Here is a 27781-nt window from a genome sequence, read left to right as displayed (position 1 = left end):
TATCCACGGAGATATGAGCTACCAAAGTTGAATTGGAAAATTGCTTCTTTTTATCGTTACAGTGCTTTTGTAGGATCTTTGAGAGCTCGCCGTGAGTCTTGCCGTCTTGCCGCTAAAAATTCACGAGTAACCGTTTTAAGACATGGGCTATCGAATGGAATTTCCCAGAAAATTTTTAAATTATTTCGAAAATAAATAACAATTTTTATTCCTCAAGTTATAAAAAAAATCAGATTAAAATTTCAAAAAATATTATACATTAAAATAATTTTCAACACAAATCCATTAAATATTCAAGCGGAGATTGTAGGTGGAATATATAAAATATATAAAAAATGTTTCAAAAAAAAAAACCAATACAAAAACTACATACAAATAAAAGTTCAAATTGAGTGAAAAAATAAGCAAGAGAAGCGAAAAATTACAGAAGCTGGCGCCAAGTTGTTGTATTTCTAAAAACTAATCGCATCAAAAGCCAAGCCCACTGCCAGAAGCCGCCGCTCATCTTTTTTTCTTTGTTTAAGAGCCATTGTAGATGTCGTTTTTCATCGGAGAGACGACAGTTTTTTGTTTCTGTTAGTCAATTTCCACGTTGCACAGCAAACAGACCGTCTGAAAATTTCAGATTTAGAAAAAAATTGAAATTCCACGTGGATTTCAAATTTCCAGGGAAATCCCCGGAAATTCCACGTGGATTTGAAAATTTCTGGGAAAATTCTGAAAATTCCACATGGAATTCATAGCAGGGGTGGGCGGCAAGCGATTTTTCCGGCGAATCGGCAAATCGGCAAATTGCCGTAATGGAAAATTTCCGGCAAATCGGCACACCGGCAAATAGCCGATTTGCCGAATTTGTCGACAAATCAATTTGCCGAACGGCAATTGCCGCCCACCACTGATTCAAATTTTCTGAGAAAATTCTAAACATTCCACGTGGATTTCAAATTTCCTACGAAAATTCGGAAAGTTCCACGTGGAAATCAAAATTTCTGAGAAAATTCTGAAAATTCCACGTAGATTTTAAATTTCCTGTGAAAATTCTGAAATTTCAGAGACACCACCGAAAGGAGAACAGGTGAAAAATTGTTGTTTATCACGAATGCGTTATTTCGGAGCTTCGTTGTTTCGTTTGAAAATTACAATTTGCAAAAGTTTCTGCAAAAACTTGGGCACGGCACGGAAAAATGGGCGGGGTTTTGTGTTCTCCTTTTCGTAATTCTCCTTTTTCACCTGTTCTCCTTTCGGTCGTGCCTCTGAAATTTCACAGGAAATTCAAACTTCCTAAGAAAATTCTAAGGGGATTTCAATTTTCCTGGGAAATTCTGAAACTTCACGTGGATTTCAATTTTTTTGAGAAATTTCTAAAAATTCCACGTGGAATTAAAATGTTTTTCCGAAAAACTGACATGCTGGTGGTTGCTGAGTGATGTCGTTGTAGCTCGGTGGAGAACTGATGGTGGATGAGTTGTCTGGAAAAAAACATCTTATTCATTTTAGGCCTGCCTGTCGGTCTGTTAGGCGACCTAGGCCTGCCTCATGCCACCAGTAATACCATGAGTACGCGTAATTGCACACTGTGCAAACACCAAACATTGGAGTTTACGCCAAAATGCAGAAAAATGGGTGGTAGGCAGGCAGGCAGAAATGCCTACTGCAAAAGATGCTCACCTTCATCATCAGAAGAGCATTTGGAGTTGTTTGGCACCAAGTGGTCCTTCATGTTACGTGTGCTGTTCTTATTATTCATGACGTACTGATATTGCTGCTCGAGTTCGTTCTCAATATCAGGGAAGTTGACGCCTGAAAAAGCTCAAATTGCGGAAACTTTTCTACTGTAATTTGATGGGGTGGTGCCAGGCTGTCCCATCACGTTTTGATCTAAAAAAAATGCGGGAATTTTTTGCCCAAAAATATGTTACGTCAGCACGTTCTTAACCATGCAAAATCAGTTGCGAACTCTGCGTCTCTTCTCCCGCATTTTTCGTAGATCTACGTAGATCAAACGGAAATGAAACACTCTGAAACCACTTTTAGCACCGTAGGGTGCGCTTTTTTGACCCAAAATTTTGTTCCAAAAAAATTAAACTCACGACAACGTGGTCTATGTGGCAAGTGCTTCTTCATGTTACTCTTGAAACGGCTCTCCAATGACTCTTTCAGCGCCACGAGTGGTACGGTGACGGCGAGAGCGGTTCCAGCAGTGACTACAACAACTGACGCCATTTCGAGCGGCGCCTAGCGTGAATTACGACAATTTGAACTTTAGGAGAAGACGGTGATTCCTATTTGGCTCGAGCTGCAAGGAGAAAAGGTAGGGATTTTGAAGTTTTTTTGGTTTTCATGGGGTTCACTAATTTTCTAAATTAGACCCAAAGTGGAATTTTCTCAAAAAAAAAATCTAAATCCAAGTTGATTTTTGTTATAGAATTTAGAGTCCGCTTGGAAATTTCACAGGAAATCTGAATTCCATGAGAAATTTTCTTAGAAAGTTTGGTATCTTCGTGGAATTTCAGAATTTTCCCAGCACGTGGTGTCAGAGTGTCTCATTCTGGATTGATCTACGTAGATCTACAAAAAATGCGGGAAAAGAGACGCAGAGTTCTCAACTGATTTCGCATGGTTAAGAACGTGATGACGTCACTTTTTTTTTGTACAAAAAATTCCCGCATTTTTTGTAGATCAAGCCGTAATGGGACAGCCTGGCGTGTCCCAGTACGTGTCCCAGGAAATTTAAATTCCATGTGGAATTTCAGAATTTTCCCGGGAAATTAAAAATCCACCTGGAATTTTAAAGTTTTTCCAGGAAATTCGAAATCCACGTGGATTTTCAGAACTTTCCCAAGAAACCCAAGAAATCCACCTGGAATTTATAGATTTTTTTCATTAAATTTAGAATCCACGAGGATCTGATTGTGAAGGTGGCTTTGGAATCCATGTCTACATCATAATCATACCTAGCCAAAATCGTCGTTGTTCGACGCAAAGTAGCGGTGGAAGGTTGAGCGAGCCAAGATTGTTGGATTTATAATAACCACGCGCTTTGACCTGAAAAACCAGAAATTTCATGCTGAAATAATGGGGATCACACTTACAGTTTTGCCAAAGCCAACTTGAATTCGGGAGAAGCGGTTGAAAAAGACGGACTTTTTCGAACCAGGTGGCGGACAAGCAGAAGGGGAAAAAGTCGAAGGTTTTGGTGGCGGTGAAACGGGGAAAAAATCAAAAACTGAATTCGAAATTCGTATCGCACCGTGTTTTAAATGCGGAATATTATGATAATTTTCCAAATCCGAAATGCCCGTCAATGATGATAGAAGTGAGTCGGGAGACAGAGAAAGACGACGACGACGACGACAATTCGGCGATTTGCATGTTTAATACAGTCTTGTGATCACCATCTACAGTGTGCGTTTTCACGCGCATTCCAACCCCCTTTGTGTATCACAAAGACCATTTGTGATCGAAAGAGGTGGAGGGGAGAACGGCAGCAATGTGACGTCATCACGTGTAGTTTTCTATATACTACTTTGTGATATATCTTATTATTACATAGGTTTATATGGTTATGCGGCGATACTTTATCAAAAATGTGCACGTGGTGTCAGGCAGCTCCATGACGGTTGATCTACAAAAAAATGCGGGAATTTTTGGTCCATAAGACAGCTGAAGGAGGAAGAGGCGAACTCGTGAGACGTAATGTTCCCCAAAAAAAGCTAAGGTTTTGTTGTGGGCATGACCCTAGAAGTGGATAAGAAGGTACTGCACAAAGCTCTTATACAGTCGGCATTTATTACAATTCAGATTTCAAATTCCACATCAACAAGTTTCAAATTCACACAGTTTCTAAACCGGCATTGGCTCCAAATCGACCCAATTTTCAAAACAAAATCATTCTGAATGAATTTCTGTAAAAAAGAACCTCAATCCTTCAACGTTTTACTACCTTCAATCCCTTGTATTCACGTGAACCAATATCATTCTACACACTAAAAATGTTCGGCAAGTTGCGATTTTGTTTCGAGATTCGAGATTTTTTATAGCTCTACTAAACTCGAAATTGTCTGAAACACCGTATTTTATGATAAAACTTCTCAAAAAAGTTATGGCGGCTCAAAAAATGACAAAAAAATAAACTCACATCAGTTAAAATTTGAAATTTGGCCGACTTGCCAATTTATGTACATTCAGGGTCGATGGGCCACCAGATCTGGTAAAATTAGGTAACTTCTAACTTTTACTATTTCCTAGGCTGTATGACTTAGTTTGTTGAATCTGCAGATACGTTGCCAAGTTTGGGCAAGAACTGGGATACTATGCACCTATACTGTTTGCGAAGGACAATCTGTTTTTCGATTCTTGCAACTAACGAATTCAGTGATTAAGACAATAGTTGTGACGTAGTTTCCATTTTTGTAGTAGACTACGAGTTCTACCTATTGTGTTTTGATTTTGACATTGCAACTTATTTTGAAAATCTTAACAATTCTAGTTTTCAGCCTATCCGGTACACAGTTCAATTTCACAAAAAATATCGTCAGTTAGGACATCACCAAAAAAGGAATACATGATCAAAATAGCAAACTTGATGTTTTTCACACTCTCGACGTCTATAAATCCGATTATGTATGATTTCATTCGAATTCACTTTTGTACCTCATGCTACAATAGTTGATAAGAGTTTGTGATTAGGGGGATCGTGATACCCGATGTCTGGGAGAAATCACAAAAACAACCCTTAACGTCGATCTTCTTCGAGATTGTGATCTGATCTTTGGAGGTTACAATTCCAAACCTGTTTGCTGAACTAGCGGTTTTTTTTCAGAAAATCTTTAAAGATTCGACATATCGTTTTTTGATAGTCTAGTGGTCTTTGAAATGCAACAGAGGCATGCAGAATTTGCAAAAATCAAAGTGAAATAGTTGAAAGTCGAAATACACAATGTTCTTAATTTTTCAGAAAAAAAGTATACAGAATTTTTCTCAACTTTGAATGGTAAAATCTGTTGGTTTTGTTGAAATAGGCGTATACTTAGGCTTAAGCTTAGTCTTATTCTTAGGCTTAGGGACCGACTGGTGATTGTCTCACGTAAATTTAGTGTCTGTCGTAGATTTACAAGACAAATACCTAATTTCCAAACGTGTAGGTCGATCGGAGACGTTGATCCAGGATAGTACTCCAATTTTGACGTAAATTGGTATTTTCTGATCTGTAAAAATTTGACTCTGAAGCTAATCAGGTAGCTTAAAATTCGAAAATTCGAGTTCTCCAAGACGGACGGAGCTTTCGAGTTTCGTGCTTCGGCACGTCTCTCGGAGAGCCAAGACAAATCCAAGTCATAAGACAAATCCAAATCCAATCATCACGTGTAGTTCTCTATATACTACTTTATGACATATCTTATTAGTACATGGATTTATATGGATACTATTGTAAATGTGTAAAAACCTAATTAAGAATCGAGTCGCGACTGTTTGACACTGGAAACATGCCTCCTAAAAAGTGAGTTCGTGAGAAAGTATAATCACAAAAGACCGAATGTTTTTATTGTGGGCATGATAGTAAGCTCTGATACAGTCGGTATTTATTAAAAGTCAGAATTCCATTTTCACATTAACAGATGACTTCTAAATGTACACAAGAGCTGCAAATTTTATACATAGGTTTATATAGAATTTGACGATACCTTATTGTAAATGTGCACGTATGCGTATATCAAACCGAAATGGGGCACTCTGACACCACGATAATCAGTCGATATTTAGTAAAATTCAGACTTCCATTTTCATATCAACAGGTTCTGTGTACACATTCTCTTGCACTTTTTTTGACTCTTGTCGTCTATCCTACACACAAACACAGATCGTCTTCCGGAATGATACTTGGCACAGTGCCCGCGGTGTTGTGATTACTGCGCAATATGATCCTCGTCCTCCCTCTGCGTCTCTCACAATAGAGTGTTGTATTTCTGTTGTTTTTTAATTTTGTTCTACGCGTGATCTACAAAAACAAACGTCTCCTGCATTGTTTTTGACTTTTGTCGTCTAACCTACACACACACAGACCCTCATCCGGGATGATACTTGGCACAGTGCCCGGTGTTGCGATCACTGCGCAACATGGTCCTCTTCCTCCCTCTCTCTGCGTCTCTCACAATAGAGTGTTGTCTGCAAACCGTTCGCTAATTCTCGCGTTGCAGAGTTTTTTAAATCGTTTTTTGCTTTCAAATACTCGTCGTTTTCATCTTTTCTGCTCCTTTTTTTCCATGCTTGAAAACTTTTTATCGAACAATTTTTTGTAGCTTCGCAAAGTTGCAAACATGTTTCGTTTTTTCTCACATATTCCAACAGAGATTTCATTTAATTTCAGTGACCACCGCCTGCTTGCCAGTAATTGTACCAGCTCACATGGCTAAAGGAAGTTCGGATAAAGACAATGGATACGGAAACATCGTAGTTTGAATCGGAATTGAGTGATGACGTGTTTGAGGTATTGCGCCTGTGTTTTCTGTCACACTTTGACAATTTTTAATTTAGAGGACATCTACAAGTTTGTCGATATGTTGTCAAGACTCCCATTTGACGACTCCAATAGCTCCAATTGCACCGTATGAGATTTTGGCGACAATTCTTCAATGAGATAACTGAAAAACAGGCGTACTGGTTGATGGGCGACTGTTGTCGATGTGGTCCGAAGAGAACTCTATTCATTGAAAGTCCCGAAAGATTATAGTAAGTTTCAGCTTGCTTAAAAAATACACATATTTACCGAGGTGAATTTGAAATAATTTTGTTATCTGTTTCAGCTCCAGAAACAACTTCTACAATGAGAAGATCCCTGGAATCTCGGCTCGCTTGGCTCGGAAGACAGAGTTATGTTTTCCGTTCTTTGAAGGTAAATTTTAAGATATTTCGGAGCATTTTAATAAGTATCTGAAATTTTAGCAACTCGAGACTGTCACACACAATGCAACAATTCGGACGTTTTTTTGGAAGGATGGCTCCGTGAGCAGCTCAACAGGAGGAAACGACGGATTTTGGATTAAAGACGAGCTCCATGCAGGCGCATAAACACCTGCCTCGCCCGCCTTGCGGGCATCTTCGCCTGCCTTCGCGCGCCTGCTGGCCTTCTATGAAAGCACGCTATTGTGAAATATTTTTCTATCTAGTTTATCCTGGCCCTTAGGTTTTAACGACATGCTCACAACTTCGATGATTGAGCATGAGCATCAGTAGCATCTGGTGCGGCTGGTGCGAAGTTCCTCCTCCTCTGGCCGCTCCAGTAGTGCGGGTGATCACGACTTCCTTGGATCGAGATGGATCGACAAATCAGAACACTGGGGGCAATACGGTGGTTGTTGAACGACTTGAACATGAAGATGAGTTTATCAGCACCTCCGTTCACAAGCTTGCAAGTAGAAGAACCTCCGGCAGCTGGGACAGCTGGTAGACATGATGAAGCTTCGGTTGAAGTTTCGTGCTGGTGACATCATCGTTCTACGTCGACAAGAGCTGGATAATCCAGCCGTTGCTTGTGCTTGAGGGGTGTTCCGATAGTGGTTCTCGAGACCCGCTCGAAACTCCTTCGAGTTTTTGAAATTCCAGTTGTATTTTGATGTGTAATGGTTGGTGGTGCTATCAAAACTATGAAAATTAGTTTAAACTTTGCTCACTCATTGGTATTAGGTTGTCGGGAAAAACTATTTTCATTAATTTATCTCTTGAAGCAAGATCAAACAAGGAGTTAGTTATGTAAATAATACATTGTGACAAACAATGTACTGCCAGCGTTCTTTTTCTTGATTGCCGCTTTGAGATTTCCTCTTGTTGCGAAGGACCTGGTTGAAGGACACGAGCCAGATTGGAGAAAAGCCAATAATAATTTAGAGTAGTGCCAGCTGGCTAAGAGAGAATCATTTGTTTTTTTGCCAGTCTCTGCATCACTTGTTTCTCACTGTGTGGTCGGGAGTTCTTATGTTTCTTTTGAAAAATGGGATCAAAATCTCTTGGAATTGGTTGGTACTACATTAAATTTTATTCACATTCCTTCTCTTAGATGTCTTTTTTTTTGAAATTTCCGTTTTTTATTGGTATATAGTGATTGGAGTCGCCGTGAGAACTATGAAAACTAGTTTCCACTGTGCTCTCTCATTGCTACATCAAGCCGAAACTGTTATTTCAAAAATAATTGGGATCAGAATCATTTAGCATCGGTTGGTATTGGAGTGAATTTTATACACTCTCCTTTTTTTGGGTTCATCTTTTTGAAATTACAGTTGCATTTTGATGTATAGTGATTGGAGTCGCCGTGAGAACTATGAAAACTAGTTTCCACTGTGCTCTCTCATTGGTACATCAAGCCGAAACTGTTATTTCAAAAAAATTGGGATCAGAATCATTTAGCATCGGTTGGTATTGGAGTGAATTTTATACACTCTCCTTTTTTTGGGTTCATCTTTTTGAAATTACAGTTGCATTTTGATGTATAGTGATTGGAGTCGCCGTGAGAACTATGAAAACTAGTTTCCACTGTGCTCTCTTATTGGTACATCAAGCCGAAACTGTTATTTCAAAAATAATTGGGATCAGAATCATTTAGCATCGGTTGGTATTGGAGTGAATTTTATACACTCTCCTTTTTTTGGGTTCATCTTTTTGAAATTACAGTTGCATTTTGATGTATAGTGTTTGGAGTCGCCGTCAGAACTATGAAAACTAGTTTCCACTGTGCTCTCTCATTGGTACATCAAGCCGAAACTGTTATTTCAAAAATAATTGGGATCAGAATCTATTAGCATCGGTTGGTATTGGAGTGAATTTTATACACTTTCCTTTTTTTTGGGTTCATTTTTTTGAAATTACAGTTTCATTTTGATGTATAGTGATTGGAGTCGCCGTGAGAACTATGAAAATCAGTTTACACTGTGCTCTCTCATTGGTACATCAAGCCGAAACTGTTATTTCAAAAATAATTGGGACTAGCAAATCGGAGATTTGCTAGGCTTCGCAGTTTGGTTCGGCGTAGAGTAACTCAAGAATAATTCGCTTTATTAAAGTTTAGTCAAGTGTTGAGTAAATGCCAAGTAAATGTGCTGAAGTTTGTCAAGACCGGCCAAATTTAGTTTAATATTAATTTTAGAAATAAAAATTTCCACTTTTCAAATTTTTTCGCTTAAAATAGGCTTAACAGTTGTCCAACGCTTCTATGTGTATTCGGGCCTGCAGCCCTCAACATGAATTATTGAGCTCAGAATAGGCCTAAAAGTTGTCCAACGCTTCTGCGTCTATTTGGGCTTGTCTCTTTCTGTACTAAGCCTTTTCGTGGCGAAAGGGATCAACAGATAACCACTTCAACAAACTCGATGATTTCGTCACATCGAGAGTGGCTTGGTTTGGAACCAAGTGCAAATTATCTGGCCAAGAAGTACACCGTCTCACGCAGGCCAGAGGTAGTGTCGAATACTCTCTGTCCGGGCGGCTCTAGATTGGCTTAGCAGGTCATTATAGAGTATCTAGAGACACAACTTTTGCTCTAAACAGCAACCCATCCTGCCTCAGTCCTCCGCATCCGGCCTCTGCAAAGGGAAAGACAGTTCCTGGAGCACGTCGGAAGAGGCGATCTAATCTCGGAGTCCAAACCATATGTCAATCGGACTTGGAAATTAAGAAGCCGCGGGACAAAACAAGAAGAACTGACTATCGCGTGTGCACCTTCAACTGCAGGTCCTTGTCTTCGGATGATCGACTTGCTGAGTTGCTAGAAGAGACGAGGCGAATCCAATTCGACGTCATCGGATTGTGTGAAACCAAACGAGCAGCCGAGGCACACTTGATACATCACGACGGTACCGGCGTCTTCTTAGGCAAACGGAATGAAAGTTCTGTATCCGGAGGGGTCGGCTTCATAGTTCGAAGCACCCTCCTTCCCAAAATCGTAGAAGTACGATTTCTTAGTCACCGCATCGGCTTACTCACCTTCAAAGTGAGCCGAAAATTCAACTGCACGGTGATTCAAGTCTATGCTCCAACTGCGGACTCAGACCTTGAGGAAATCTGCGACTTCTACGACAGTGTTGAAGACGTCTTCAGAGAGTGCCGAAGCAAGTATAAACTTGTTATCGGCGACTTCAACGCTCGAATGGGATGCAGACAAAACAACGAAAGGTACATTGGCCCCCATGCCATGGAACCAAGAAATGATACTGGAGAGCTTCTCGCAACATTTTGTGAAACCAACCGTCTGTGGCACACGAACTCTATGTTCAAAAAGCCTATGCACAAACGGTGGACTTTCGTCAGTCCCGACGGGAATCACAGACACGAAATTGACCACATTCTGGCCAATGGAAAGTTTGTCACAGATACCACTGTACTCCCCTCTTTCACAAATGGTAGCGACCATAGGTTACTCCGCTGTAACCTCCACTTCAACAATTGTCTAGCAAAGTTGGAGCAGGTCAGACGGAGAAAACCTCCGAAAAGAGTGTTGGACCCGGCGATTGCTTATGCAATCTCAGCGACAGTCACGGTTCAGAGTGATCCTGATTTAGATACCGACTATGATAATCTGATTCAGTCACTAAAAGAACTTCAAGACCAAGCTATCGTTCGACCGGCCAACCACTCATCCAACAGACTTTCGGAGGAAACCCGAAAACTGCTGAACAAAAGACGTTTTATGGATAGAAATGATCCCCAATTCAAATCTATTTCAGATAAATGTCGTGAAGCAGTTCAGAAAGACCATGAAGCTTTTGCCAGTACTCGCCTTCTATCTGCTGCGAACCAGAAAAAGAGTTTGAAAAGAGTTGCTAGGGACATCAACGAATATAAGTCAGTTATCCCATGCCTCAAATCAACCTCTACTGGTGAAAGAATCACTTCCAGGGTGAAAATGGAGCAGGAGATTGAGAAGTTCTACACGGAGCTCTTCAAAAGCGCTGTGAGCAACTCTCAAACATCTTCAATACCCGCCACGGCAACTCCACCGCCGTTTCTCCCGGAAGAAATTCGTCATGTTCTCCGTTCCTTCCCGAATGGTAAAGCTGCAGGCCAAGACAAAATCAGTGCAGATTTCTTGAAATCTTGCCACGATAACGTCATTGACCTGATAACGGATCGATTCAACAGGTACCTCCACAGCAGAAATGTACCGAAACCCTGGAAAACCTCCAAAACCACTCTCATCTTCAAGAAAGGTGACCGTGAGAATTTGGAAAACTATAGGCCCATCTGCCTACTACCCGTACTCTACAAAGTATTCACCAAGTGTTTGCTGAATAGAATGCGAAGATCCCTTGATGAGGCTCAACCTGTCGAGCAGGCCGGATTCCGACGGTCTTTCTCTACGATCGATCACATCCACTCGCTCCAAAGACTTCTTGAAGTCGGCAGGGAATACCAGATCCCACTGACACTTGTCTTCATAGATTTCAAGAAGGCATTTGACAGTGTTGAACACCAGGCAATCTGGAAAAGTCTCGACGAGCAAGGTGCAGATGGAGCCTATATTGATCTACTGAAAGAGTGTTATAAAAATTGTACCACAAATTTTACCCCATTCCACAGGCCAGTCGCAGTACCTGTGACCAAAGGAGTTCGACAAGGAGATCCCATCTCTCCGAATCTCTTCTCCGCTTGCCTCGAACACGTTTTCCGAAAGCTTTCCTGGATTGAATTGAAAGGAGAAGCTGAGGATTACGATACGATCCCTGGAATGAGAGTGAATGGCAGAAATCTAACGAACCTCAGATTTGCTGACGATATTGTGCTCATCGCCAATCATCCGAATATTGCCAGCAAAATGCTCCAAGAACTCGTACAAAAATGCTCTGAAGTAGGTCTCGAGATCAATACTGGGAAGACGAAAGTCTTGCGAAACCGATTCGCTGACCCCAGTAAAGTCTACTTCGGTAGCCCTTCCCCCACCACCCAGCTCGACGACGTCGACGAGTACATCTACCTCGGTCGTCAAATCAACGCCCAAAACAACTTGATGCCGGAAATCCACCGAAGACGTCGAGCAGCCTGGGCTGCATTCAATGGAATCAAGAACACCACCGACTCCATCACCGACAAGAAGATTCGTGCGAATCTGTTCGACTCAATTGTCCTTCCAGCGCTCACCTACGGTTCAGAAGCCTGGACATTCACCAAAGCTCTATCCGAACGAGTACGAATCACACATGCCTCCCTAGAAAGACGGCTTGTGGGAATCACACTCACTCAACAACGAGAACGAGATCTCCATCGAGAAGACATTCGTACGATGTCTCTAGTCAGGGATCCGCTCAATTTCGTGAAAAAGAGAAAGCTAGGATGGGCTGGACACGTTGCGAGAAGGAAAGACGGAAGATGGACCACGTTGATGACAGAATGGCGCCCATATGGATGGAAAAGGCCTGTTGGAAGGCCGCCGATGCGATGGACTGATTCGCTGCGAAAGGAGATCACCACTCGTGACGCAGACGGAGAAGTCATCACCCCCTGGTCCACTATAGCCAAGGACCGAAAACAATGGCTTGCTGTGATCCGCAGGAATACCACGAATTCCTGAAGAACGGATCGTCTAAGTATCTAAGTATCTAAGACACTCGAACTGAATTATTATGCTAAGAATAGGCTTGACGGATTTTCAACACTTCTTCGTGTATTCGGGCCTGCGGCCCTCAACTCGAGTTTTTGGGCTCAGTATAGGCTTAACGGCTGTCCAATACTTTTGTGTATTCGGGCCTCCGGCCCTCAATCCGGTTAACTGACCTAGGTGACCTTTTTCATGACCTTTCCAAAAACATACGTAGTTATAGAAACATACCTCTCAGAGAAGGCCTCCAGCCTGCTCTGCTGGGAGTAGTGATAGAAAAGGCCTAAAGTTTCAAAGAGTAAGAAGGCGGCCCTAATCCCTGATTTTTGGGTTTGACTGAAAAACAATAGCATTGCAGGCCTCCAGCCTGTCCTGCTGGAAGTCAGGTTAAAAGTAGCCAACATGTTCAAAAAGTGCGGCCCTCAATTAGATTAGGGAAAAAGTAAAAATCTCGAAAAGTCTTCAAAATTGAGTTTTCTTCACGTTATTAAAAATAAGAAATGAAAATTATCGAATTCATCACCAAAAATAGAGAAAGAGAGAGAGTGGTAGAAAAGTTTTTCACGTTTAATCAATCTTTTTGATTTTGCAAAAATTGAATGATGGCCTACATTTTGGAAAGTGGGCCAATTTTTTTCAAAATAGTTTCAAAAAATTGGAAATACGAAGTTCTCTCTTGCGCACAAATTGGAACCAAATGTCAGAAAAACTGAAGCTTTGGGGCTGGAAAAACATGAAATTCGTCAGTACAAAGAATACATCCATTTCGACCATACTCCAGAATTCCGCTCAAATCAGTGTTTTAGCCTTCCCAAAAGCGCCCTCCACAATGATGACGATGGAAGGCGCTATTTTTGTAAGCTATTGAAACAAATTGCTCAAAAAACCGCCAACCCTAAGCCAAGATATAAGCTCTCAAAGTGCAGTCACATTTCTCGGGACACCCCATGTCGACAACGTGCCCTTATTTTTTATTTCTGTCAAGAATGCAATTTCAGGATTTAATATAGGAAGAGGCAGACTAGCGCGTCAAGCGCGCTAGGCTTCGCAGTACATTAACTGGGGAAAATTTGGATCTTTTTGAACCAAAATTGACTGAGCCATGGCCATTTGAAGATAATATTTTTTCTGGGTCTTTTTAAGTGTATTCGGGCCTGCGGCACTCATCCTGATTTATTGGGCTTAGAGTAGGTTTAACGATTGTCCAACACTTCTATGTGTATTCGGGCCTGCGGCCCTCAATCCGGATTAACTGGCCTTTCCAAAAACAGACGTAGTCTCATAGGAGGCCTCCGGCCTGCTCTCCTGGGAGTAGGGATAGAAATGACTTAAAGTTTCTAAGAGTAAGAAGGCGGTCCTAGTCCCTGATTTTTGGGTTTGAGTGAAATACAATAGCATCGCAGGCCTCCGGCCTGCCCAGCTGGAAGTGAGGTTAAAATTTTCGAATAGTGCGGTCCAGGGGTGTGCGGCAAATCTCAAAATTTTGATTAACCATCACTATAACTCAATTTTGTGCCATTTTACTAAACTTTTGTAGACCAATAGTTTTTGTCAAAATTGCACTGCCAAATTTTTTACGTGTGCGGCAAAGTTCAAAATTTGCCGAGCTCGGCAATTTTGGCAAATTTGCCGCACACCCCTGGTGCGATTTTCAATAAGATTAGAAAAAAGTAGAAATCTCGAAAAATCTTAAAAATTAAATTCTCCTCACGTTATAAAAATTGGAAATGAAATTGATCATTTTCCTCTCATAAATAGAGAGAGAGAGAGAGAGTGGTAGAAAAGTTTTTCACGTTTAATCCATCCTTTTAATTTTGCAAAATTTGAATGATGGCCTACATTTTGGAAAGTTGGTCAATTTTTTTCCAAATAGTTTCAAAAAATTGGTAATTCGAAGTTCTCTCTTGTGCTCAAATTGGAACCAAATGTCAGAAAAACTGCTCGTATGGGATTGAAAAATATAAAACTCTTCAGTACAAAGAAAATATTCAATTTTCGCGGTCCCCAGAAACCCGCTCAAATTAGTGTTCTACTCTTCCCAAAACCAATCCCCTCAATAATGACCATGGTGGGGCAACTATTTTTGAGTCATTCGCACTTAGTGAATGCAAAAGCGCCAGCTATGAGCCAAGTTATTAAAGCTCAAATTTTGTACATTTTTGTCGGACACCCCATGTCGACAACGTGCCCTTATTTTTTATTTCTGTCAAGAATGCAATTTCAGGATTTAATATAGGAAGAGGCAGATCAGAATCTATTAGCATCGGTTGGTATTGGAGTGAATTTTATACACTTTCCTTTTTTTTGGGTTCATTTTTTTGAAATTACAGTTTCATTTTGATGTATAGTGATTGGAGTCGCCGTCAGAACTATGAAAACTAGTTTACACTGTGCTCTCTCATTGGTACATCAAGCCGAAACTGTTATTTCAGAAAGAATTGGGATCAGAATCTATTAGCATCGGTTGGTATTGGAGTGAATTTTATACACTTTCCTTTTTTTTGGGTTCATTTTTTTGAAATTACAGTTTCATTTTGATGTATAGTGATTGGAGTCGCCGTGAGAACTATGAAAATCAGTTTACACTGTGCTCTCTCATTGGTACATCAAGCCGAAACTGTTATTTCAGAAAGAATTGGGATCAGAATCTATTAGCATCGGTTGGTATTGGAGTGAATTTTATACACTCTCCTTTTTTTTGGGTTCATTTTTTTGAAATTACAGTTTCATTTTGATGTATAGTGATTGGAGTCGCCGTGAGAACTATGAAAACTAGTTTACACTGTGCTCTCTCATTGGTACATCAAGCCGAAACTGTTATTTCAGAAAGAATTGGGATCAGAATCTATTAGCATCGGTTGGTATTGGAGTGAATTTTATACACTTTCCTTTTTTTTGGGTTCATTTTTTTGAAATTACAGTTTCATTTTGATGTATAGTGATTGGAGTCGCCGTCAGAACTATGAAAACTAGTTTACACTGTGCTCTCTCATTGGTACATCAAGCCGAAACTGTTATTTCAGAAAGAATTGGGATCAGAATCTATTAGCATCGGTTGGTATTGGAGTGAATTTTATACACTTTCCTTTTTTTTGGGTTCATTTTTTTGAAATTACAGTTTCATTTTGATGTATAGTGATTGGAGTCGCCGTCAGAACTATGAAAACTAGTTTACACTGTGCTCTCTCATTGGTACATCAAGCCGAAACTGTTATTTCAGAAATAATTGGGATCAGAATCTTTTAGCATCGGTTGGTATTGGAGTGAATTTTATACACTTTCCTTTTTTTTGGGTTCATTTTTTTGAAATTACAGTTTCATTTTGATGTATAGTGATTGGAGTCGCCGTCAGAACTATGAAAACTAGTTTACACTGTGCTCTCTCATTGGTACATCAAGCCGAAACTGTTATTTCAAAAATAATTGGGATCAGAATCATTTAGCATCGGTTGGTATTGGAGTGAATTTTATACACTTACCTTTTTTTTGGGTTCATTTTTTTGAAATTACAGTTTCATTTTGATGTATAGTGATTGGAGTCGCCGTCAGAACTATGAAAACTAGTTTACACTGTGCTCTCTCATTGGTACATCAAGCCGAAACTGTTATTTCAAAAATAATTGGGATCAGAATCATTTAGCATCGGTTGGTATTGGAGTGAATTTTATACATTTTCCTTTTTTTTGGGTTCATTTTTTTGAAATTACAGTTTCATTTTGATGTATAGTGATTGGAGTCGCCGTGAGAACTATGAAAACTAGTTTACACTGTGCTCTCTCATTGGTACATCAAGCCGAAACTGTTATTTCAAAAATAATTGGGATCAGAATCTATTAGCATCGGTTGGTATTGGAGTGAATTTTATACACTTTCCTTTTTTTTGGGTTCATTTTTTTGAAATTACAGTTTCATTTTGATGTATAGTGATTGGAGTCGCCGTGAGAACTATGAAAACTAGTTTACACTGTGCTCTCTCATTGGTACATCAAGCCGAAACTGTTATTTCAGAAAGAATTGGGATCAGAATCTATTAGCATCGGTTGGTATTGGAGTGAATTTTATACATTTTCCTTTTTTTTGGGTTCATTTTTTTGAAATTACAGTTTCATTTTGATGTATAGTGATTGGAGTCGCCGTGAGAACTATGAAAACTAGTTTACACTGTGCTCTCTCATTGGTACATCAAGCCGAAACTGTTATTTCAGAAAGAATTGGGATCAGAATCTATTAGCATCGGTTGGTATTGGAGTGAATTTTATACACTCTCCTTTTTTTTGGGTTCATTTTTTTGAAATTACAGTTTCATTTTGATGTATAGTGATTGGAGTTGCCGTGAGAACTATGAAAACTAGTTTACACTGTGCTCTCTCATTGGTACATCAAGCCGAAACTGTTATTTCAGAAATAATTGGGATCAGAATCTTTTAGCATCGGTTGGTATTGGAGTGAATTTTATACACTCTCCTTTTTTTGGGTTCATTTTTTTGAAATTACAGTTCCATTTTGATGTATAGTGATTGGAGTCGCCGTGAGAACTATGAAAACTAGTTTACACTGTGCTCTCTCATTGGTACATCAAGCCGAAACTGTTATTTCAAAAATAATTGGGATCAGAATCATTTAGCATCGGTTGGTATTGGAGTGAATTTTATACACTTTCCTTTTTTTTGGGTTCATTTTTTTGAAATTACAGTTTCATTTTGATGTATAGTGATTGGAGTCGCCGTCAGAACTATGAAAACTTGTTTACACTGTGCTCTCTCATTGGTACATCAAGCCGAAACTGTTATTTCAGAAATAATTGGGATCAGAATCTTTTAGCATCGGTTGGTATTGGAGTGAATTTTATACACTCTCCTTTTTTTGGGTTCATCTTTTTGAAATTACAGTTTCATTTTGATGTATAGTGATTGGAGTCACCGTAAAACCTTTGAAAATTAGTTCACCCTGTGTAAAAACTGTAATTACAAAAAAGTCGAAATTCAAACCATTGTATCTCGGCTCTCCTCGCTCCGTTCTGGACCGTTCTTTGAGCAATCGATAGCTAATCAAGTGATGCTTTTTTTAACATTATCAAAACTTAAAATGGTTGTAACTCTGTCAATTTTGGTTTTAAAAAATGATCCAAATTTTCCCCTGTTTAAACCTACTGCGGAGCCTAGCGCACTTTGTGTGCTGTGTATCATGTTTCTGAAAAATCTAGTCCAGAGAAACTACCTAGACTATACCATAACAAATGTTATGATATCATGTTATATATTGACTTTGTACCAAGAATCTGCAGAGTAATGAACTTCTAAACTCTCTAAACTTTTTCTAAACTTTGTCAGGTATTGTCAGTTGATTCCTCTTAGCAAATTTCCATTTGACAAAATCAGGTTATCTATAGCTCCATTGTTGAAACCATCTTGATACTTCAGAAATGACCCTAGATTGTAGTTAATAGAGAGGGGTCACAAGACAACGTTTCAGAAAAGTGACCTCATATTGTTTTCTAGACTGTGTGACTTAGTTTGTTGAATCTGCAGATACGTTGCCAAGTTTGGGCAAGAACTGGGATACTATGCACCTATACTGTTTGCTGAGGACGGTCTGTTTTTCGATTCTTGCAACTAACGAATTCAGTGATTAAGACAATAGTTGTGACGTAGTTTCCATTTTTGTAGTAGACTACGAGTTCTATCTATTGTGTTTTGATTGTGACGTGGTAACTTATTTTGAAAAATTTCACAATTCTAGTGTTCAGCCCATCCGGTACACCTTCTGATTTCACCAAAAATCTCGTCAATTCAGTATAACACCAAAAAAAAGAATACACGATCAAAATAGCAAACTTGATGTTGTTCAAACTCTCGACGTCTATAAATCAGATTATGTATGATTTTATTCGAATCCACTTTTGGACCTCATACTAGAAAAGAATATGTGATTAGGCGGATAGTGATACCCGATGTCTGGGAGAAATCACAAAAACCACTCTAAACGTCGATCTTCTTCGAGATTGTGATCTGATCTTTGGAGGTTACAATTTCAAACCTGTTTGCTGAACTAGCGGTTTTTATTCAGAGAAACTTTGAAGATTTGACATATAGTCTTTCGATAGTCTAGTGGTCTTTGAAATGCAACATAGGCATGCAGAATTTGCAAAAATCAAAGTTCTAATGTCCAAGCGCGTGGGGCGATCGCAGAAGTTGATCCAGGATAGTTCTCTGAGTTAAATCTCCAATTTCGACTTAAATCGCTTTTTCTGATCTGTAAAACTTTGACCCTGAAGCTAATCAAGTAGCTTAAAATTCAAAAATCTCTAAAAAAAGAGAATTCCACCAAAAGATCAAGCTGTTCATGCTTCCCCGTTCTTCCGCATTCCCAGCAGTACAAAAACTCATTGCTCAATGAGTCATCACTATGAATGTTGCCTAGTGTCACTTGAAATCGGAGCGTTTTTTGGCATATTCCGGTACTCTCTGCCCATCCAATGGAAAGAAGGTTTTTGGCGCCACCACATGCTCTCCGTTTACAAGCACGCAATATTCCAAGAGGAGGCAAGGGTAAATACAACTTTCTATATTTGCGGCGTCTCGCGGAATGAGCACCTTCAGCGCGCGGGGAGACGCTACCTACAACAAGAGATCAAACGTTGCGATGATACTCTCGAGATGATATATCAAGGAGTCATGGATTTTTGTGTTTTGTGATTTGGATCATGTAATTTTAATGCAAATAAGCAGAATTTTCATTACAAATTTTGAAAAAAATTGTATTCTTAATACAGTTTATCACAGGTTTTTAAAACTAACAACAATAATTGTTTTAATACTAAAAATCCAAGATTTGCTCGAAGACAAACCTAGTATGTATACTTTAATTTCCACCAGAAAATCAAGAACTTTCTCGAAAACCAACAGAAACTATTATGGCTTTTTGTCTAGACCCTTATCCGACCAGGTTTGGCTCCGCGGCATCCATGCTTACAAAGTTTTTTGGACTCCTCGACCCTACTAAACTTTCCGGAGCACATTGGCAAACATCTTATCACTATCTAGCTTGATCTTTTCCTCCTGTACTAGCAGTTCTCACGACTATAAAGCAATTATTTTTCACATGGACTAGAGAAGAGTTAGGGCATAAATTTTATATGTTTGGCATGAACTAGAGTGCATTTGCTGAAGATTTTTTAATTTTTTTTTTCAAATAAAAAGTGACCAAATATTTAATTTTACACTAATCTGCAAAAAGTAGACGCTCGGAATTGTTACTTTTCCTGAAAATGTGTACTGCCCACAAAATGTTTTTTTGTGCATTCTGTGTTTTGGCAAAAAAATGTTTAAAAAACAATATTTTCTGTCGGTAGTGGTGGCCGCTAGCAATCAGGAGGTCACTAGTTCAAGTCCGGCTCCCCTAGGTCCACCCAGCCTCTATTGTGAAGTGGAGCAATCCACGACTGGATTATCGATCACATTCCCCGGCTAGGACGTGGCTCAAATTATAGCCCAGTGGGAGCATCACCAGGCAGTGTGACTGAATCACAGATCCGCAGTGCTTAGCGCTTGAAGAACGGATCTTCCTTTATTCTTTAAAACAGGTTTGAATTTTGTAGCTGATCGGCATATGGCGCCAACTTGGCCTAAAATTATAACGATTGTTCAGAAGTTGGAAAAAACATAGGCAAAGCCCGAGGTTAGCGGAAGTTTGATTGGCTGAAGTTAACTAGATATAGACAGGCTTCGCTTTTTTTTAAACCAAGGTTCGAAGAGTATTTCAAAAGTCTCCAATAGTTCGCAAATCACTTGAAACATTTGATCTTTTGTCATCCATCATATGATGTGCAGAAAATCATCTCTCAAGTTCCCGGATAAAACATATGACTCGAGGGATCCCAACTGATTGACAAGTCATCATGCATCCTTCTGAACAGATCAAAAGAAAAGTGTCGGGACTTGTGTATTATCACATGAGTAGTCAGATTGTTTTATTCACTCTGCAAGCTCATTTTTCTGACCGCAGAAATGCTGTTTCAGAGATAATACAAAATATAGCATATTGCATAATTTTGCTCGCTGTGGACTTAGTTCTTTAGGAGTAATTTTGGTTGTCAAATTTATTTTTGGGTGACTTCCGCTTTCAAAATCACTTGGACTTAGGTAGTAGGCAGGCGTAGGCATCTCGAAACACAACACATGTTCCAACGTACCTGCGTCTCGTTCATGCGAACATTGCCCAATAGCTACACACATATTGCTCTCGCGTAAAAAACCACTCAATAGAGCTCTCGATATCCTAGACATTACATTACAAACATCTGGATCATCTCTCACGTGGAACTCTCCGGCAACTTGGGGGGAGGTAGAGTAACCGGATGAGTCTGTGTTGGCTCCGCCTTGCTTTGGGTTCCCATTGTTCGCAGGTTTTATAGCGATACGACACTGCCATATATATTTCACTGGGGATATCGGTTCGAATCGCTGTTGTTTAGGGATGTTACCAGTTTTGCATGTTTTCCGTTTTTTTTTTCGAGCAAATTTTATGTCAATTTCCGTTTCTTCAGACTTTTTTGCCTTTTTGTTCAAATTTTGCACCCGAACCAATCTTACCTACAAAAGTGCGAAATTCAAAAAAATCTGACATCTCAAATTGCTCTTGAACAGGGCTGGGGCTTTTTTCGGTTTTTTTGGCTTTTTTTGGGATTTCGACCAAAAATTGATTTTTTAGTTTTTGGGGAAAAAAACCAAAAATCTCACTTTTGGAACTTCAAACAATGATTTTTTCAGTTAAAAAACAATCGAAATTCGGTTTTTTTGTTTTTTGTTTATCGTTTCAATTTTTGGATTTTTATTGGTTTTTTTTTGGCTTTCAAAGTTTTCAATTTTTTGTTTTTTGGTCCCAATTTTGGCTTGAAGGACTACATTTTTCCTGAGCAAATTTGGATGTCATTTTTATGATAACGTGGCAGAAAAAAGACAGTGTCTCGAATGACATTGAAATTTTTCAAGTACAATTTTTGTTTCGGAATTTTGGGAAATTTCAAATACATATTAGCAGACTAAACGAACGTCGGAAGTAGCTCAAAGAAACTCTCTAAAAGCTTTCTTCTATCTTCTAGAAGCTTCAGACCATACAATTTTGATCTTTCAGCTGAGTTTAAGTAGTCTTTGTCTGTCCTTTTAACCACGCGTCCAGCTATTCTAAACATAAGTTTTCGGGTGAAGGAATTTTGGCCAGATTCTATTTCTTTAACAATACTTTTTTCAGGAGGTTTGTAACCGGAATTCCGTATTCAAGGAAAGGTCTTATAAATGTTTTAAATAGAAATACCATTAACTTTATGTTGTTTGAATGAAACGATTTGAAAACATTATAACTGGAATATTTTGCCTTATTTATCGATTTTTGCCAGTGTTCTTCAAAATTCAATTTATTATTAATGAAGAATCCGAGGTTCCTCACTAAAGATTCTCGCTTTATGATAGAGTCCTCAAGCTTGTATATTAGAGTTTTGGGGTGTTTACCTAAACTTATGCAAACGGTTTTATCATGGTTTAACTAAAGTAGTGAATTGTTGGACCAATTTAAAATAACATCGATCGCTTCCTGCAGATCATTTGTGGAATTAGTTTTTTCAAAAGAGCAATATAGTTTGAGGTCATCAGCGTACTGCATATATTTAACAGTTTTTGGAATGTTTGCACCAAGATCATTTGCAAATATGCCGAAAAGTATAGGTGAAAGTACGCTCCCTTGGGGGACACCACATGGGGCGTTCCTAACAGAAGATAGAGAATTGTTCACTTTTACTTTGAACGTACGGTTGGAGAGGAATGAGTCCACCCAGCCTATGAGCATAGAATTGAACCCGGCCTTTATTAATTTTTGCATTAAGAGTGAATGGTTTACTTTGTCAAATGCCTTACTGTAATCAAAAAATACAACATCTACTTGATTATTGAAATTAAAATTTTCTATATAGGAACTTGATATACCCAATTTCTATTAAAAAATTGAATTCGCGCCGAGCAAAATGTGATGTCAATTTCAGTTTTCCAATTTTCTCAATTTTTTTGACCACTAACTAAAATTTTGATACCAAAGGATTTTTGCTCAAATTTCGAAATAATTGCGGTAAAATTGGCTCTAAACACTAGTTTTTGACCTAGCGAATTTTGATGTCAATTTCAATTTATTTACATTTTATTTGGAAATTTTCTTCACTGCGGATCCCTAGCAAAATTTGTTAAACATCACTTTTCCGAGCAATTTGTGATGTCGATTTCCGTGTCTTTACACGGTTTTTGCCTTTTTGCTTAAATTTTTCAAAAATTTCAGTAAACCCCAACCAAAATGAATTTTACTCACAAATTTCGCTCTTCAATTATTTTTTTAGTGAAATTCACAAAATCTGACCTCACCCTAAATTCCCACTGAGCACATTTGGATGTCGATGTTTGTTCAAGTTTTTGGCCAAGTTTTAAACAATTGCAGTCAAATTCAACCAAATCACGTGGTGTCAGTTTGTCCCATTACGGTTTGATCTACAATGCGGGCATTTTTTGCCCAATCAATTGAGAACTCTGCATCACAGCTACCACATTTTTTGTAGATATACGTAGATCAAACGGAAATTAGACACTCTGGCACCACTTGCCAAATCATATGCAAAACTGCTCAATGGTAGAATTTGACAACCCAAATTGCTCATCAAGTTTTTGTGTCATTTTCCGCGCAAACAGGGATTCAAATTTCTGCCATCAAAAACTCATTTTCTACAAAAGAACTACAAATATTATTTCAAAAAGGCGGCAGTGGTGGTCAAAGAACAAACATCTGAACATATTGAAGAAGGTGTCTCTCTCTCTCTCTCTGTCTTTCCCTGCTCACACAAATCTGTGTGTCTCTCTCCAGAAAATAACAACACTTGAGGTTCACGGGAGGACGGGGGGAGCTCCCGCCTGTGCTCCAACTCTCTTGTCATGCCACTTTATGTTGCTCCAGTGTTTTTGTCTCTCTAAATCTCCAGCTAGCTGTTCTTTCATGTTCCCTTAGCCCCAATACCGCCGCCTTTCGATCTTTTGGCTGTTTTTTGGGGGATATAAGAAGTTTCGAGGAGGAAGACTAGATCTATTCATCCTAAAATAAATTTTTTTTCTTTTTTTTTAGGCTTTATCAGACTCTAAAATGCTCGTACGACACCAAATTCCAGATTTCAGTTTTCTATATTTTCGGTCCTATAATACTATATTCAAAAAATTAGCGTCTTCGAAGGAATCTGACATCTAAAAGTTCTATTGGTCTTTTTTCCGGCAAATCGGCAGATTGCCGAAATCAAAAATTTCCGGCAAATTGGCAAAACGGCAAATTGAGAGATTGCCGGAATTGAAAATTTCCGGCACAGAGGCAAACCGGCAAATTGCTGATTTCTCAGAAAAACTGCAATTGCCGAAAATTTTCGGCTAATTGAGGTTTTGCATTTTATTTTTGGCAAATTGCCTGAATTGGAAATTTCTGGCAAACCAGCAATTTGCCAAAAATGAAAATTTCCGGCAAATTGCCGATTTGCCGAATTTGCTAGAAAAAAAATTAATCGGCAAAATTTTACGCATCTATTTTGAAAAGAAAGCAAATTCTATGAAAATATCTAAAGAAAATCTTTTAAAAAAATGCACAGTTTTAAATGTTTCATTCCTTTCAAAAATCCCTCTAACCGCTTCCGGCAAATTAATATCCGGCAAAGGGCAAATCACCAAACCGGCAAATTGCCAATTTGCCGAACAAAAACAACTGAATTATGCTATTAATAATTCCTGGTTCCTGATTTCCAATTTTTGATTATTTCTTACTCACTTCAGTATCGGAAAACGTTCACAACTTTGGAAAGAATTTGATGCCCGTAATTTGCTGAATAAATTTAATTTTTTCAATGTCCAGATGGTCCTACCTGGGAATTGTTCCACGTCGGCGGCACTATGTATGCAATTCCTCACCCAACTAGCAAGTGTAGCAATTGATCAGGCTTATCAGGTACGCATTACATTTTTTTGCTTCAAAATTCAACTCAGCTCGATTTCCAGCCACCCCAGCAGCCAGCCTACAACCCCCACGAAAAACTATTTGTATCATATCGATCAGTTCCACCGCCAGGATCATCTCCATCATCGGCTGCAGTTCCGATTCGATTCAGCTCATATTCAAGTGTCGGCTCAAATATACGTGGTTTAAACTCTCCAACGTTACATCCGGGTAGTATCGAACCTCCGTTGACACCTGGCAATTATCGATTATATAGTATGCGGTTTTGTCCATATGCACAGAGAGTATTGATCTATTTGGCCAAGAAGAATATTCCGTTAGTTTTTTGTTTTGTTATAAAATTTTAGATGTATTGATTTTGAATGTTTTCACGTGGCCTGGTTACAGTTTGATCTATCAAAAATGCGGGAATAAATAATCGTTAAATAATCGATTTTTAGGTAAATTTTAGAGTTTCGGCAAGTTTCTTTCCGATTGCCAAGTTTTCTTACGGAAAAAAACGCCTGAAAAATTGGCAAATTGTGTTGAAAATTATAAAACCAAGAAAAAACACAAAAAATGTCATAAATGACGTCACAGCCTTTTTTTTTGTTGAAAAATTGAAAAAAATTTAGAAAAGTTCTATAAATTATTTCACAGTTTTTTTCGGTTTATTAGGACGTTGTTTTATTATTTAATACAAAAACCCACAGACGGTACCAGAGGTGGGCGGATATTTTTTTCGGATATTTTCTAATAATGAATTTATCAATAAGTATTGATGTAGTTATTCTGGAACAAATGTATCCGAACAAAAAAGTAACTATTAAGCAACATTTTAATATGATAAAACCTAGAAAAATTCTACAAGTTTTCTGTATAAACAATATGCAAGTCCATTATCCGATATCCGTAATATCCGTAATATCCGATATCCGATGTTGCTCGGCTAATAAGTTTTAAGGTCTCGGTAAGGAAAACTTGTGGAATTTCTCTAGGTTTTATCATATTAAAATGTTGCTTAATAGTTACTCTTTGGTTCGGATACATTTCTTCCAGAATAACTACATCAATACTTATTGATAAATTCATTATTAGAAAATATCCGAAAAATATCCGCCCACCTCTGGACGGTACTTCTCCTTCAAATTAAATTTTTTTCCCAGAAAAGTGTAATTTTCGACAAAATTTTTTTGCAGTTTTGACATTTTGGAATTTTTGGAATTATGACATTTTTGAAACTGTCAAAAATCTCAGGAAACATCTAGCATTTTTCTAGAAATTAAAAGATAAAATTGCAGAACGTTTGCCCACCTTTCACATTTTAAAAAATATGAAAAGTTTGCAAATATCCAGTTTTGGAGCAACATTTTTATTCTAATATTTTTTTTTCACCAAATCGACATTTAGTTTTGTTATAAAAGTCTCAAAGCATTCCTAAAATTCTAAAAATTACCAAATTTCAGAGTAGAAGTAGTAAATGTAAATCCGGATAGAAGTCCCAATTGGTACCTTCCCAAGTCACCAATCGGAAGAGTTCCAGCACTTGAAATTAATGGAAAAGTTGTGTGGGAATCGAATGTCATTGTTGAATACCTTGATGAACTATTCCCAACTAACACTATTTTGCCACGAGATGCATATGAGAAAGCTCACCAGAAAATTCTAGTGGAACGATTGTCGCCGGTTAGTTTTTGAAACTTTGTTCCTCAAAAATCTATGGAAATCCTAATTTTCCGGTCGGAAATGTTTTAAACACATTTTTTTTTCTTAAAGTTTTGGAACGTTATATTTTCTTCTTTTAAATTTGATTATTCACATTGGAAAGTTTTTTTTCAAAATTTCTACGATTTTTTTCTTACAGTTTTTTGACACTTCACAAACTTTCCTAAAGTTTCCAGACATTTTTCAACAAATTTCATGATTTTTTAAAGTTTTAAGAACTTTCCAGAAGTTTCCACACGTTTATTCAAACTTCTAAAAGTTTTCGAAGATTTTTGGAATTTTCCACAACTTTCTAATACTTTTCTGAAGTTTATTGAACGTTATCTGAAATTACTGTAGTCCTACAGTATTCCTACAGTACGAATACAATAACAGGCGGAAAAAATGTCCGGCAAAACGGAAAACTGCCGGAATTGGAAATTTCCCGCAAATCGTGGTTTTGCCTTTTTTTGGAATTTTTAGAAAAAAAATTTTCCGGCAAACCGGCAAATTGCCAGAAATGAAATTTCCGGCAAACCAGCAAATTACCGGAAATGATATTTTCTGGCAAATCGGCAAACCGGCAAACGGCAAGTTTGCCGAACGGCAGTTGCCAACAATCCCCTGCTACAAAGTACACCTTTTTTTCCTTATAAAAAGTCCTTATAAAAATTTTTTGAAATTTTTTTCTTGTTCTTACATTTTGATACTCTTATTGTCGATATTTGGAAAAACTTCGATGAAAAAAAACTGAAACTTTTTTTTTGAAAAACAAAGGAAAATTCAACTTTGATAGTGAGTTCGAAACATTCGATTTGTTTTTTTTTCTATATTTCCTAGTTTTCTAAAAGCTACCCATTTCAGATAATGAACGCGTTATTCGAATTCTACGGTAGTTCCAATAATCCACAGGCTCAACGACAAAACGACATGAATGTTCACAGTGCGCTAAGGAATTCGGAGAATTTGCTCAGAGACACTTTTTACGGAGGTAATTTTTGAAAAATTGCCGATTTGCCGATCTGCCGGAAATTTTCAATTCCGACAGTTTTGGCCGGTTTGCCAATAGCCGGAGTAAATCGTTTTTCGTCCACCCCTAATTCTATCCACAGTTACAAGCCGGGAGTGCATCAAATAGCCACTAAATTTTTTACATTTCCAGGCCGTCAACCAGGATACGCCGACTATTTGATGTGGCCATTCTTGGAACGCCTCCAACTGCTCACAATGTCTCCAAACTCACAATTCCGATATTTCCCAGGACTTCATTACCCGAAAATTGGAGCATATATTGCTAGAATGCAGAATCAGCCAGAGGTATTAGGTTTTTGCAAACACGATTTTTTTTTGAAAAAAACTGGGGAAAAAATATGGTGAAGTTCTGAAAAATCTAATTCCAGATAAAATTCTCATCCCGCCCGCTGACCCATCACAAAGCCTACCTGGATAGTTTTTCAATGGGTGTGCCGAATTATGATTTTGGCATTTATGGGAAAA

General features: G+C 38.4%; 4 protein-coding genes, 3 non-coding genes and 2 pseudogenes across 12 annotated transcripts; 6 read left to right on the top strand and 3 right to left on the bottom strand.

Annotated features, from left to right (window-relative positions):
- Positions 1-182: 182 nt before the first annotated feature.
- On the bottom strand, positions 183-3414 carry Y55B1BL.1 (uncharacterized protein; the record flags this gene model as incomplete). Of its 3 annotated transcripts, none has more annotated exons than NM_064795.7 (6): positions 183-612; positions 1407-1469; positions 1669-1800; positions 2091-2296; positions 2955-3045; positions 3093-3414. In NM_064795.7, 4 exons carry the CDS (start codon positions 2221-2223, stop codon positions 581-583), a joined length of 360 nt encoding a protein of 119 aa, NP_497196.2. The 3 variants fall into 3 exon arrangements, 2 of the variants coding, with proteins under 2 accessions (NP_497196.2, NP_001299909.1); NR_132447.1 differs by having other exon boundaries at positions 581-612; positions 3093-3374; NM_001312980.3 differs by lacking the exons at positions 2091-2296; positions 2955-3045; positions 3093-3414 and having other exon boundaries at positions 581-612; positions 1669-1747.
- On the bottom strand, positions 2955-3035 carry Y55B1BL.2 (Glyceraldehyde-3-phosphate dehydrogenase; the record flags this gene model as incomplete). The annotated part of the gene is made up of 1 exon (NM_001381691.1): positions 2955-3035. A coding segment is annotated over one exon (81 nt), but the record flags the coding sequence as incomplete, so codon positions are not given.
- Positions 3415-5259: 1845 nt separating the features above from the next.
- On the top strand, positions 5260-5412 carry K10F12.10. The gene has a single exon (NR_131433.1). It is a non-coding gene; the product is annotated as an Unclassified non-coding RNA K10F12.10 (non-coding RNA).
- Positions 5413-6405: 993 nt separating this feature from the next.
- K10F12.6 lies at positions 6406-7070 on the top strand (annotated as a pseudogene). The gene is made up of 4 exons: positions 6406-6487; positions 6535-6729; positions 6804-6892; positions 6943-7070. Coding segments are annotated over exons 1-4 (494 nt in total).
- A 13289-nt stretch (positions 7071-20359) lies between these two features.
- K10F12.9 lies at positions 20360-20433 on the top strand. The gene has a single exon (NR_101780.1). It is a non-coding gene; the product is annotated as an Unclassified non-coding RNA K10F12.9 (non-coding RNA).
- Positions 20434-20970: 537 nt separating this feature from the next.
- K10F12.8 lies at positions 20971-22027 on the top strand. Its single transcript, NR_002645.1, has 2 exons — positions 20971-21211; positions 21730-22027. It is a non-coding gene; the product is annotated as an Unclassified non-coding RNA K10F12.8 (non-coding RNA).
- Positions 21621-22549, bottom strand: K10F12.1 (annotated as a pseudogene). The gene is given in 2 exon segments: positions 21621-21808; positions 21816-22549. Coding segments are annotated over 2 exon segments (922 nt in total).
- A 678-nt stretch (positions 22550-23227) lies between these two features.
- On the top strand, positions 23228-23617 carry K10F12.7 (Ovule protein; the record flags this gene model as incomplete). The annotated part of the gene is made up of 1 exon (NM_171063.5): positions 23228-23617. One exon carries the CDS (start codon positions 23228-23230, stop codon positions 23615-23617), a length of 390 nt encoding a protein of 129 aa, NP_741071.1.
- Positions 23618-24499: 882 nt separating this feature from the next.
- On the top strand, positions 24500-27661 carry gsto-3 (the record flags this gene model as incomplete). 2 transcript variants are annotated; one of them, NM_171061.1, is made up of 5 exons in its annotated part: positions 24500-24592; positions 24643-24917; positions 26047-26266; positions 27149-27275; positions 27447-27661. In NM_171061.1, 5 exons carry the CDS (start codon positions 24500-24502, stop codon positions 27659-27661), a joined length of 930 nt encoding a protein of 309 aa, NP_741069.1. The 2 variants fall into 2 exon arrangements, with proteins under 2 accessions (NP_741069.1, NP_001380016.1); NM_001393255.1 differs by lacking the exons at positions 26047-26266; positions 27447-27661 and having other exon boundaries at positions 27149-27152.
- Between the last annotated feature and the right edge of the window lie 120 nt (positions 27662-27781).

This window comes from Caenorhabditis elegans, chromosome III (assembly GCF_000002985.6).
Source record: "Caenorhabditis elegans chromosome III".
In the NCBI taxonomy this organism is placed as follows: domain Eukaryota; kingdom Metazoa; phylum Nematoda; class Chromadorea; order Rhabditida; family Rhabditidae; genus Caenorhabditis; species Caenorhabditis elegans.
Note: the sequence above shows the minus strand (reverse complement) of the source record. Positions and strands in the feature narration are given on the sequence as shown.